Source organism: Vipera berus (assembly GCF_964194415.1).
Source record: "Vipera berus genome assembly, chromosome: 4".
Classification (NCBI taxonomy): domain Eukaryota; kingdom Metazoa; phylum Chordata; class Lepidosauria; order Squamata; family Viperidae; genus Vipera; species Vipera berus.
In genome coordinates, this window is record NC_138206.1 from 109,649,883 (window position 1) to 109,663,644 (window position 13,762).

Sequence of the window (13,762 nt, forward strand, 5' to 3'; positions counted from 1 at the left end):
TGCAAGAATAAAAATGGGGAAAAAATGAAAATAAGTTGAAACGTAACAGTAAGAAAGTAATGGAACAATAGAATAAACGATAAAATGTTTTCTTCTTTGTTGCATAAATCCCACCATCTGGCCCTCCGTTGTTCGTGAAATTTATTGAGATGACGGCCCCAAACGCATAATTCTAGCATGCTATTTTTTTTCAGGTTCTGCTAAGGCGACTGCAGAAAAAGTGTACTGTGTGCATTCCCATATTAAATGTAAACACCATTTTCTTAACGATGATTTTACTTTGGCTTATTTTATTCCAGAAACAAAACACTTCAGATTTGGTTGTGTTTTGCCAGGACATTTTTTTAAACTGAGGGATTATCAGTTCCCAGCGGTAACTGGAAAAAGGCCTGGCTGCCTAACTTCCTTCATTGTTATGCCAGAAGCATAACCTTACCTCAAATCATGTGCCGTCAAATCTTGTCTTCATTTTGACTGTCTTCTCTCCAGGCCGATGGACTCAGCTCTCTGCATTCTGTCAAGTCCAGCCCAAACCGATTTACAAAAACCAGCCAGGGCAGGAGCTGGAACACTGGAAACGGTTCTCCCGATGCCATCTGCTTCTCCGTGGACAAACCAGGAGTCATCGTCGTCGGGTTCTCGGTTTACGGCGGAGGCGGGATCCACGAATATGAACTAGAAGTCCTGGTGGATGATGTACGTACTGTGCGCAGAAAGAATCAATGCAGCCTCTTTCTGTGAAAAACCTCATTCAGGATCAGGCTGATGTTGCCTTGGCTCTTAACCCTGGGGCGAAATTATTTGAATTGGAGGACAGGCATAGTCCTTGACTTACGACCACAGCGGAGCCCAACGTTTCCGTTGCTCAGTGAGTTAAGCTGCTAAATGAGTTTTGCCCCATTTGACAACCTTTCTGGCCCCAGCTGTCAAGCGAAGCACTAAAATTAAGCTAGTAAAACGCTTGTTCAACAAATCTGGTTCCCCCATTGATTTTGCTTCTCAGAATTTTGCAAAAGGTGATCCCCGGGACATTGCGATCATTGTAAGTACGAGTCAATTGCCAAGCATCTCAATTGTGATCATGCGGCCTTGGGGGGTGCCGGCATGCTCGTGAACGTGAAAAAACAGTCATGTCACTTTTTTTCAGTGTCGTAATTTGGAATAGTCAGTAAAGGAATTCTTGTAAGTCAAGGACTACTTGTATTGCCTCCTTCCTCTTTCTCTGTTTATTAAGCCAGTCTGTTGATCTGCACCATTTGGGAACCTGAACTGTGACATAAAATGGTGGATTGGGATAGATGATAGATAGATAGATAGATAGATAGATAGATAGATAGATAGATAGATAGATAGATAGATAGATGATAGATAGATGATAGATTGATAGATGATAGATAGATTGATAGATAGATTGATAGATAGATAGATAGATAGATAGATAGATAGATAGATAGATAGATAGATAGATAGATAGGTAGGTAAGTAGGTAGGTAGGTAGGTAGGTAGGTGGGTGGGTGGGTGGGTGGATAGATAGATGATAGATAGATAGATAGATAGATAGATAGATAGATAGATAGATAGATGATAGATTGATAGATGATAGATTGATAGATTGATAGATAGATGATAGATAGATAGATAGATAGATTGATTGATTGATTGATTGATTGATTGATAGATGATAGATTGATAGATAGATGATAGATTGATAGATAGATGATAGATAGATAGATAGATAGATGATTGATAGATAGATGATAGATAGATAGATAGATAGATAGATAGATAGATAGATAGATGATAGATAGATAGATAGATAGATAGATGATAGATAGATAGATAGATGATAGATAGATAGATAGATAGATAGATAGATAGATAGATAGATGATAGATAGATAGATAGATAGATAGATAGATGATAGATAGATAGATAGATAGATAGATAGATAGATAGATAGATAGATAGATAGATAGATAGATAGGCTGGGGAAGTTGAAGGAGAGTCAGTCCTCAGGATTTGGGGTGACCAAGCTGGAAATGATCTGGATCAGGATGACTCTTTGCCTAATGATTGCACTGCTGGATTGACTTCATGAAGGCAACAGGGACTGCTGGAACTTTCGGCACTAAGCAGGGTGGTTTACAGGTTGTTTCGCTTAATGACTGCTTCACTTAGTGATGGGAGTTGCCAGTCCCAATTAAGGTTGTTAAATTCAAGGACTACCCATAAGAGAAAAATACATAAAGAAAAAGCAAGATAGCAAAAAAAAGTGGAAAAAAGAAACGAGTCAGAAAAAAATAAGAGACTTTCGACCTTCCTTTCAAGGGTTGCACAACAAACTCACGGCTCCTCCTCCTTCCTAAGTCTCATAAAAATTCCTTCAGCCTCTTGTTCAATTCTTTTCCACAATTTATTTCTCCGCTGTGGGTGTTTCAGTTTTTCTTCATTGTTGCGCGTAAAATCTTGCGGAAGTTACCATATATAAAATCAAATCATCCATTTTCTAATTGACTAACCCTAGGTCCTAATAAAAAGAATTCTGGCTTCTTCTCAGTATTATTTTTTAAAATTCTTTGTATAATTATGTGTACTTATATCCTCTTTTTTTCTTTTGCTCTTTCACAAGTCTGCCGTGAATGGTAAAATGTCCATTACTTTTCTTTTCACATTCTCAATATTGACTAGAAGTAACTTTATATATTTTAGATAAAATTCTCTAGAATTCTATGCCAACGGTACATCATTTTGTAAAAATTCTCTTAATTTATAACAACGCGAAATTCATCCCTTCGACCCATATTTTGTCCTATCGATCTAACATTCTTAGCCCAATTTGTTGTGCATTTCTCAAGTTGTTCGTCTTCTGTTTCAAATCTCAGCAAAAGTTGTATACCGTATTTTCCGGCGTATAAGACGACTTTTTAACCCATGAAAATCATCTCAAAAGTTGGGGGGGTCGTCTTATACGCCCAGTCGTCTTATACGCCGGAAAATCAGCGAGCCCGGGAAGGCACGCCCTCCCCTCTCACTGTGGAGGAAGCAGGACAGGCTGGTGTCTGGCGGGAGCCGGCAGGGCAGTCCTGCGCACGCGCGTGCTTCCCAGCTGTTAAGGAGCACTCCTTAGCAGCTGGGGAGCGTGCACGTGCGCAGGACTGCCCTGCCGGCTCCTGCCCGACGCTCTTCTGTCTTGAGGCAGCATCGCTCCCCGGCTCCTAAGGAGTCCTCGGGGATGCTGCCTCAAGAGGGAAGAGCATCGGGCGGGAGCCGGCAGGGCAGTCCTGCGCACGCACGCGCTCCCCAGCTGCTAAGGAGTGCTCCTTAACAGCTGGGGAGCGCGCACGTGCGCAGGACTGCCCTGCCGGCTCCCGCCAGACGCCAGCCTGCCCTGCTTCCTCCACAGTGAGAGGGGAGGGCGTGCCTTCCCGGGCTCGCTGATTTTCCGGCGTATAAGACGAAAAATCTTGAAAATCATCTCAAAAGTTGGGGGGTCGTCTTATACGCCCAGTCGTCTTATACGCCAGAAAATACGGTACATTTTTGCAATCACATGTTCATCAATTATAGCAAGCTTCTTAGAAATCAAAACATCTACTCTTGAGACAGAAAGATCAATGCCTGTTGGAATGAACGAGTGTGTGTGTGTGTGTGTATGTATATCACCATCATTCTAGCCACGGTCTATCCACTGCATGAAGGCCTCTTCCACATGTTTCCAACCAATATGGTCCTGAACTTTTTTTTGCCAACTGGGTCCTTGTTGATGTTGTTGATCCATCTTTTTTAGGTCTCTTTTGTGGATGCTTTTGCATCAAGTGGGATCCATTCTATGACTGCCTTACTCAACCTGCCATCAGTTGTTCTTGCTATGTGACCATTTTAATTCTTTTACTCTCTTGATGATGTTGTATTCTCTAATCCGTGTGCAGGTCTTTCTATCTTGTCTTGTGATGCCAGGCATGGATCTTTCCATGACTCTTAGTGCCACTTGTAGTTTTTTTATTGATTGTGAGGTTAGTGTCCATGTTTCACTGGCATATGTTAGAGCAGGTAGCATACACTGATCGAAAACTTTTCAGGACTAGGGAGAAGTTGTTCTTGAAAATTACACTTAGCTTACCAAATGTCTGCCATCCACATTTAACATGCCATTCAATTTCCTTTATTGTATCCTCCCATCGAGATCCATTGGCCAAAATATACGTAGTGATCTATTACATCTAGTTCTTCTCCAGATATATATATATATATATTCTTTCTTTAGTGCATTTATTAAACATAACCTGGCTCTTTTTCAGGTTTATTTTTAAGTCAAATGGTTTTCCTGCTTTGTGCAGCTCTTGTATGGGTCTTTATAACTCTTCTGGGTCTCGTGAGAAGAGAACAACATCATCTGCAAATCTTAAGTGATTTAAATAGGCGCCACTGATTTTTATTCCTTGTGTGTGTGTATACGTACGTACATACATACATGTAGATATACACCATTGACTCATGGTGGTGCAATGGTTAGAATGCAGAATTGCAGGCTAATTCTGCCGACTGCCAGCAATTCGAATATCATCAGCTCAAGGTTGACTCAGCTTTCCATCCTTCTGATGTTCGTTCATTCATTCTCTGGAATCACAATTTGTATGTCTCCATGTATGTGGAGACAGGCACTCTGTACTCCCTAGTATGCAGACATATGCTTGCCTGCCTTGTTTACATTCAGATGTTAAGGGTACATTTGTTGAGGAACAAAAATACAGTTGATGAGTTTCAGTAGGATGGTAAGTTCAGACAGTTTATAGAATTGGGGTGTGCTTTTTCTTCTCCCTCATGTTCTTTGCTGGGAATCAGCACCGTCTTCCTTTCATATAGATATAACAAATCTATTTCATGCCTTTCTGTGTATGCTGATGTGTGTGCATATTTGTTTGCGAAGGGGAGGAGAAATTGTTAATCCCTAGGAGCATTTTTAGCACCTGCACTGAATTTACCATATCGTGGACTTGTATGGGAGCCATGACACTTTAAGCTAGTTTTTTTTAAAAAAGCATATGCTTGTAGGGCAGATGTTCTCACTTTTTTACTGTTCATTTGTATTATTGTTATTAACGCTATAGCTGCATTAAAATGATCTTTTAAATTTAGAGTGATCATACAGGAGATTCAACTCATTCCCATAGATGGACATCTCTAGAATTAGTTAAAGGAACGTATACCACAGACGATTCCCCAAGTGAGATGGCGGAAATTAAACTTGACAAAGTCGTTCCCCTGAAGGTAAATGTATTTTCCTGTGAAAATCCAAAATCTCTTGTAGACCAACACTTACAACACCTAGCAAGTTAATTTCTGGTTTTACTTCTGATCAGCCAAAGCAGCCGTGGGAAACTTAATTCCTTTAGGGCAATATTGTTCTTTCTTTAAGATGTTTAAGGTCCAGGGAATGTGGCTGGGAGCATAACAATAAAATGGATATGGTGGGCCAAAATTAATACTCCAACTTTTGAATTAGAGAATTATGCAAAATAGATGTGTTAAATGACTACCTACTTTTAAGTATTACATAGTTTCAGACAACCCACTGAGTCTCCATGACCAAAAGTTGGTATCATAACCCCCCCTCCCCAGGGATCTGGGAGGGATGCCTTTATGGGCCTGCCCCATGTTTATTTTATTTTTTTATTGGTTGATTGATTAGATTTATATAGCTGCCCATCTCAGCAAATGACTCTGGGCAACTCACAATTCAAAACATTTATTAAAATTAGAATTTTAAAAATATTTTAAAACGATAAAAGTAAAAAAAGTAAAAAAGCATTACAATGGTAAAAAAAACAAAAACATTAAACCGCCTAAGTCGAAGTACATACCAAAGCAAAATATCGGAGCATAGCCAGATTTTTAGAGCTTTATAGAAAGCTAACAGGGTTGGGCCCATTCCAATCTCTGAAAGGAGGTTGTTTTGCAGAACAGCAGAAAACAGATGTAATGCAAAGATTTCTATGCCTCATGATAAATGGATTAATAATGGTGTTTCAGCAAGAAGAACACTGTAATGATTGACATTTAAAATAGCTCCTTTTTATATTTTAAAAACACACATGCTACCTTTGTCCCAAATGCGCTTTTTCACGAGGCAACTGGACTTTCTTGTTTTTCTCTGACGCTGTTTCGCTTCTACAAAACGTTTTAAAAAAAACCAAAAAACCCCCAAGAAAGTCCCGTTGCCTCGTGAAAAAGCGCCTTTGGGACAATTATGACTTTGGTGACTGAGAATCTCCCTAGACGAATGCTATCTTTAAAATTCTGCTGTGTTAAAATAAATGAAAAAGTTTACCTCAGTTCACTCTGGCATGATGTTTGAAGGAGAACGTGAAGTACGCTGTCCGTCTGAGAAATTACGGGAGTCGCACCGCAAACGGAGACGGAGGCATGACCACTGTCCAGTGTCCGGATGGCGTGACCTTCACTTTCAGCACTTGCAGTTTGAGCAGCAACGGCACCAATCAAACCCGGGGTCAAATTCCACAGATCCTTTATTATAGGTACCCATGACAAACAAGTTTTATTGGGTGTTATCTTTAAACACAACCGAGATGAATGCGTTTCAATGAATGTGGTGGTGTGTTGGTGATTTCTACGAAAATGTATGTAATTTATTTATTTCATTTGGAAGCCACCTGACTCTAAAACGGTTATGGGTAGCATTTAGAAGAATGCCTAATAAGTGCATCCATGTGACACTTTGAAGCAAAAAATCTTGCAAACAGGAAGATACATCAGCATATTCTTTTGCCCTGCCTGCGCCTCAGTGGCCTGGAGTTGAAGACGCTCGCCTTTCACTCAGAAGGTTCACCATTCAATCCTCGACATGACCAATTTTCTCTATCAGGGCGCAAAGAAAAAAAATTGCTATGGACTCCATGTAGGTGTCAGGAAGGGCATCTGGCCAGTAAATACTCAGCTCCATTCTATCACCCCATTCACCACCCCAAAGAAAGGTCATTAAAAGAAAAAAAATCTTTTGTGCTGCCTAAACAATGTTCTGAGGAGGGTTGCGTGTCCACACCTGAGTCTACTATGGTACACTTTGTTTGAAGTCTTCTCTGACTGGCTTTTTTTCCATTTTCCAGAAGCGAGTATGATGGAGATTTGCAATCACAGCTCTTAAATAAGGCCAACGAAGAAGATAAGAATTGTAGCCGAGCACTTTCTGTTGTGAGCGCAGTGGTTCGAGCGGCTAAAGATCTCTTACACAGGGCTCTTGCTGTAGATGGTAAGAAGGTGTTTTAAATTCTCTTAAGAACCTCAGAATGAATTTGTTCAGTCCCCCAACATCCAGGCAGCGAAGAAATTCAGCAGAAATAACAGGAGGCACATCCCTTGCCTTCCTTTGGAGGGGAAGGCTTAGAGCTTCTTGCTTCCGACGTTTTCCACGTGGCGATCTAGAAAATAATAGAAGTTTAGCTTTGTCATCACCAATGATCAGTTAATGATGTCTGAAATAGGGAAATAAGAGGCATGGAGTGTACATTTTGTCTTAAGGTGGAGAAAAAGGGGACAGGTGGAAATAACCAGAGTTGTAAGTGTCTATGGAGATTCTCAGTCATCCAGGTCATGGTTGTTCCAAGGGTGTTTTTTCAAAAGGCAACTGGACTTTGTTTTTTCCTTCAAAGATTTTTCGCTTCTCATCTAAGAAGCTTTTTCAGTTCAGTTCAGAACTTCAGAACTGAAGAAGCTTCTTAGACGAGAAGCTAACTGTCTTCAAGGAAAAAGAAAGAAAACCCAGTTGCCTTTTGAAAAAGCACTTTTGGGACAGCCAGAATTGTAAGTACTGGACTGCCCTAACATCCAGACTGCAGCTGTTGCTTGAGTGAGGGAGGGTGGATTCAGTGGAGAAGGGCAGTGAAAGAGAAGCCAGATAGTCTCTGTATTAATGAAGCTCCAATAAAGGAGAATACTTGTCGCTCGGGGGTGAAATGAGGGGTTCTTGATGCTCTCTGAGCTTGGTGGTTTTCTTGCAGACGTTTCATTGCCCATACTAGGTAACATCATCGGTTCTAGTGTATCATCACTGTATTATCGGGGATAATGAAACGTCTGCAAGAAAACAGCCAAGCTCCGAGAGCACCAAGGGCCCCTCATTATTGAAGCTGAAGGTGAAGTTTCAATGACACATTGCAGGGACTTAACTATTTCAGTGAGTCCCTTCATAAACAGTCTTAATGCTTGAACCATCTTTTCATTTGTAGCCGAGGACATCCCTGAGCTGCTGAGTTCGTCCAGCCTCTTTTCTATGCTCCTTCCTCTGATGATAGCCCATATAGAACCTGTTGCAGCAGCTATTCCCAAGGTGCGTTCAAACAAGTCATAGGAGTTTTAAAGACCATGAGAATGAACCTAGACATGATACCATGTTTACTCTGCAGACATCTGGTTTTCAGATTCTTACATTCCAGAAGGACAGATTGCAATCGCTCATCTGTCTTAAATCTGTCGCGATTTTTATCCCTTCCCAAGTCCTTGCCTTTATATTACGATTATACTTGCAAAGCTTCCAAAATACAATTCAAGTGGTGCTTCTGTTTGGTGGCTGCAAACTACAGGCTTTTTAGATGGATTTTTAGGCTTTCACTATTAAGAATCAGGACTGAGTATTTCCATGTTTCAGCACAAAGTCCTAGATTCAGCCTCCTTGAGAACCTGTTTTCTATGTCCAGGACTCAAATCTATGATCTGTGATAATAACTCTGATCAACGTTTATAATCTATGACTCTATAATAATAATCAGGAAAAGCCATTGGATCTTTCAAAATATGTTGGTGTGGGTGCCATCTGACTTAAGAATGTGCTTTTCTTATTTACACTGAGGCCCTAAGTAGGTTGAGCTAAATTGGAATAATAAACTGACATCTTTCAAAGAAGGGCACCACCATTTTTTAAAATTTATTTATAGCAAAAGCATTTAGACCAGGGGTCTTCAAACCTGGCCCTTTTATGACTTGTGGACTTCAACTCCCAGAATTCCTCATATTGCCCCATTGTGCTTTACAGCACTCTGAAGGTGGGTTTATAATGTCAGCATTATTTGCATATTGCCCCAGCAATCTTGGTCCTCATTTTACTGATCTTGGAAAGATGGAAAGCTGAATCAACCTTGAGCGCTGTCAGAATCGAATTCCAGGCTGTGAGCAGAGTTTGCCTGCAATACTGCATTCTAGCCACCATGTGCCACCAGGGCTCTAGCTATTTATGGCTGCTTGTCTGATAATCCTAGATGGTTCCCAACAAGACCAAGAAAAGAAACCTATCCTTGGTACAAAGGAGCATCCCACTTCCTGCCAAGGGGCCGTAACTTTGGTCATCTCCCATGCTCCATCTATCATTTGTCATCCCACAGGTTGCCGTGGAGGTTTTTGGCCTGGTTCAGCAGCTGCTTCCATCTGTCGCGGTGCTGAACCAGAAGTACACCCCTCTGGCCTTCAATCCCAATCAGTCCACCGACAGCACCACCGGCAACCAGCCTGAGCAAGGCCTTTCCGCATCTACGACCTCTAACCACTATGCCGTCATTGAGAGCGAACATCCGTACAAGCCGGCATGCATCACCCACTACAAGGTGAGCCTCTGGTAATCCCCACTATTGGGCCATTGGGTGGTTTCTTGATCTTTTAATTTGCTGGGTAAGTCATGTGATGGAGCCCTGGAGCAGTTAGGGAAAATGGTTGACGGCAAGAATGCTACCAGCGTAACTCGGTACCCTAAGCAAGGGAAATGTAGATTTGCGTGAGGAATCTTGGTTTGAATGCATGTATCGTCCAGCCACATGTCATTTATCGTGGCATCTTTGGTTCACCTAGGAAATGAAATGAAATAATAGAAAGGATGGTTAAAAGCAGAAGAGCAGCAACATATAAGAGCCTACAGCAGGAGTAGGCAAACTCGGCTCTTTTATGACTCATGGACTTCAACTCCCAGAATTCCTGAGTCAGCTATGCTGACGCAGGAATTCTGGGAGTTGAAGTCCATGTAAAAGAGCCGAGCTTGCCTACCCCTGGCCTACAGCATGATAATATGGGCAACGTAGTTTTTTTTTTTTTTTAAAAAAAGCTATATTTAGATTAAAAAAGCTAAAAGTACAAAACACTAATTTAAAAAAAAAGAAAGAAAAACAGGGCAACCAAGACACTAAAAAGAAAAATGTGCATTAAAAAAAGACAAATGCACATATTGTCCTCCCTAGTTGAATGCTTATTAATATATTACAAGAGTATTAGTTTCCCACCCCTTGTGAAACAGGCCCAAAGAATTTTAATGTGTGCTAAACTACTAATTCTGTTTACATGTTGTTAACCTGTCATCTGTATACTATATTAGTAACAGAATAGTTAACAGGAGTTCTTTGTTAACAAACTGTTATTGTAATCAACTCATAGAAAATTTACAATGGCTTCTTAACTATCCTAAATCTTCCCCAACATTAACCCGGATTGATTCGGGATCAAATATCCACGTTTGATTCTTAATACCATCTCTTTTCCATTGTTGTCTAATTAAATATAATAAGCCCAATCTCCAAAGGCAGGTTCCTTACTTCTTCCTGACTATATGGATAGATTGTGACAATGTTAAGGTTGAATGGCTCCCTTTGGGCACCAGTGGGCAGCAAAAACTTCCCTTCACCTAATGTCAATTATTGATATCATTCTGCTGATCTAATCACTCACTAATGTCAATTATTGATATCATTCTGCTGATCTAATCACTCAGATTCTGTATTAATGGCAGGATTAATGGGGTGATTGGAGTACAAGTAATCCTTGACTTACCACCACAGTTGAGCCCAAAATTTATGTTGTTCAGTGAGACATTTGTTAAAGTGAGTTTTGCCCCATTTTACGACCTTTCTAGCCGCAGTTAAATGAATCACGGTAGCTGTTAAGTTAGTAACACAGTTGTTAAGTGAATCTGGCTTCCCCATTGACTTTGCTCGTCAGAAGGTCACAAAAGGGGAACACGTGACCCCAGGATGCTGCAACCGTCATCAGTATGAACCATCCCCCAAGCATCCAAATTTTGATCACATGTCCACGGGAATGCTGCCATGGTCATAAGTGTGAAAAACAGTCATAAGTCACGTTTTTCAGTGCCGTTGCATGGTCACTAAACAAACTGTTGTAAGTTGAGAACTATCGATAGTGTTTTGGTATCTAGTATTTCAGTGACAACAGCTTTGCATTGGCCCAGCCAAGCACTACCAGCCATTAAGCGGTATCAACAGCTCATTGGGCAAAAACGACCGTGAAAACAATTTGCTTGGTTATATAGCAATCATTTTATGTCATGAGATTAAAATAGGCAAAGACATATCTTTATATTACTCATCCAGATGTTTTAAATTAGAGCTGGGCCAGATCAGGGCAGTAAACGTAACTGATGGCTTATGGCAGACATGTCAAACTCGCGACGTCACATGACGTCACGCAACGTATCGGGACAGTTTTGCCATTGCCAGCAATGAGGTGGGCGTGGCTTTCGGATGGCACGTCCGGCCCACGGGCCGGCAGTTTGACACCCCTGGGTTATGGGCATAAAAATAGAGGACACTGATCTTCTCCATGACGTCTGTCTGGCGTTCTTGTCTGCATGACTTTCAGATTCCGTGTCTCCATAAAGTCCAACAGTTATTGGGGCCTGGGCTCTTAGCAGAAAAGGCTGTCTGACCTTCCCTCTTTTTTTAGGTGACTTTTCCAGAATGCGTCAGGTGGATCACGATAGAGTTTGATGGCCAGTGTGGAACGGCTCAGTCGGAGGACGTTCTTCGTTTGCTCATCCCTGCCCGAGTCATCCAGTTTTCAGGCTTTGGACCCAAGCAGGCCTCCGTCCATGAAAACCTTAACTCGTGGATAGAACTGAAGAAGTTCTCTGGATCATCAGGCTGGCCCACAATGGTGGTGGTGTTACCAGGTAATTCTCGTTTTTAAATGTGTGGTCGGACAAAAAACAAATCACTTCGACCTATCCGAGAAAGTTCATTTTGTTCGTAGCCAGATGGAAAAAGAACAACTTTATTAATGTGAAGTTTTAGTGTATTGCGTGTTGGGTGGGCTTAAATTATTTTGTTCACTTTTTTCATTCGAGTATTTTATTTTTATTTATTTATTTGTTTGTTTGTTTGTTTGTTTGTTTGTTTGTATACCACCCTTCTCCCGAAGGACTCAGGGCGGTGAACAGGGCAATACATGTTAAAAGACAAAATACAAAAATTAAAAGAGATTAAATAAAATGCCCACAACTCTTACAATAGGTTAAAACACATTAAAAGTAATAAAAACCCAACCCCATCCTATCAGGCCAGGCCAGCTTGTTCGAAAAGATACGTCTTTAGATCGCGCCGGAAGGAGCGCAGGTCGGGCGCCATCTGGAGCTCAACCGGAAGACGGTTCCATAAATCCGGCGCGCCCACAGAGAACGCCCTCCCCCTGGGGGCCACCAGTCGGCGTTCTTTGACCGGTGGCACCCTGAGGAGGCCTTCTCTGTGGGAGCGCACTGGGCGGAGGGAAGTTGATGCCGGCCGCAGGTGCGGTCTTAACAAATCAGGTCTTAACAAATCAGCCAGTCTATCCTTCTGTTAATGGCTCAGCAGTCAGGAAATTTCAAACTTCATACTGGTGACCTACACATGAATTTTGCAAAAAAAAAAAAAGATTCACCAGAATTTTGGGGTCATTCAGTCTGTTTTTGCAATCAAATAGCATGGAGTGATCAGGAAACTACTTGGTCCCCACAGCAGGTGCCACTGCAGAGTGGTGCAAACTGTTTATTGAGACAGAGTGTTGTGTCACCTTGTGCCTGGAAAGAGATGGGATGTGTGCAGGATTTACGGCTGTGAGCTTAATTCCGAGTATTAATCACCAACTCATTTTCCATTCAGTTGTAGCTCGGTTTTATTTGGTTGCTAACTGTGCTGTTTCCCTCTAGGCAACGAAGCCCTCTTCTCACTGGAAACCGCATCGGACTACGTAAAAGATGAAAAGGCTTCTTTTTATGGCTTCAAGTGTTTTGCCATTGGCTATGAGTTTAGTCCTGGACCTGATGAAGTAAGCACTGAAATGTTTAGAAAACGGGCAGGTGGAAAAAGACTTCTGGAGCTCCAACAGAGCCGACAGAGGCTGGTTTAGTAACTTTTGGGACCTCATCCTTTCAGAGCTTTGCAACTAAATGCTAGCATTTTGGGGGGGGGGGAAATAGAGGAATGTAGGAAAAAGTTTATAGGTTGCAATAGTGGTGAATATTAGGCGACTTGATCCCCTAAAAACTCTGCTGAAGATGTTACCTAGCCTGGTAACGAAACTCACAAGCTCGGAGAACGCACCTTCACCCTCAGAGTTTATAGTATATGGGTAGTTCCCAACTTACAACCATTCATTTAGTGACCATTCAAACTTACAAGGAGACTGAAAAAAGTAACTTAGGACTCTTGTTCACCTTTACAATCATCGTAGCATCCTTGTGGTCGCATGAACAAAAAACTGGAACGTTCGGCAACGGACTCATATTTATGGCGGTTGCAGTGTCCCAGGGTCAGGTGATCTCCTTTTGCGACTTTTCGACCAACAAAGTCAAGGGGGAAGCTTCACTTAGTAACCGTGTTACTAACTTAACAACTGCAGCGATTCACTTAACAGTGGCAAGAGAGGTCGTAACATGGGGCAAAACTCATTTAACGACTGTCTCGCTTAGCAGTGGAAACTTTGGGGTCCATTTTGG

The 13,762-nt window shown here is 41.6% G+C and overlaps 1 protein-coding gene across 1 annotated transcript in view; it reads left to right on the forward strand.

Moving 5' to 3' along the window:
• Positions 1–13,762, forward strand: part of MYCBP2 (MYC binding protein 2) — a 141,309-nt gene that overhangs the window by 58,608 nt on the left and 68,939 nt on the right. Inside the window, exons 34-41 of the mRNA XM_081326766.1 lie at positions 490–696; positions 5,137–5,268; positions 6,358–6,536; positions 7,125–7,267; positions 8,244–8,344; positions 9,393–9,611; positions 11,734–11,959; positions 12,974–13,092. Coding sequence (XP_081182892.1) covers positions 490–696; positions 5,137–5,268; positions 6,358–6,536; positions 7,125–7,267; positions 8,244–8,344; positions 9,393–9,611; positions 11,734–11,959; positions 12,974–13,092 — 1,326 coding nt within the window. The remainder of the gene's footprint in view (positions 1–489; positions 697–5,136; positions 5,269–6,357; positions 6,537–7,124; positions 7,268–8,243; positions 8,345–9,392; positions 9,612–11,733; positions 11,960–12,973; positions 13,093–13,762) is intronic.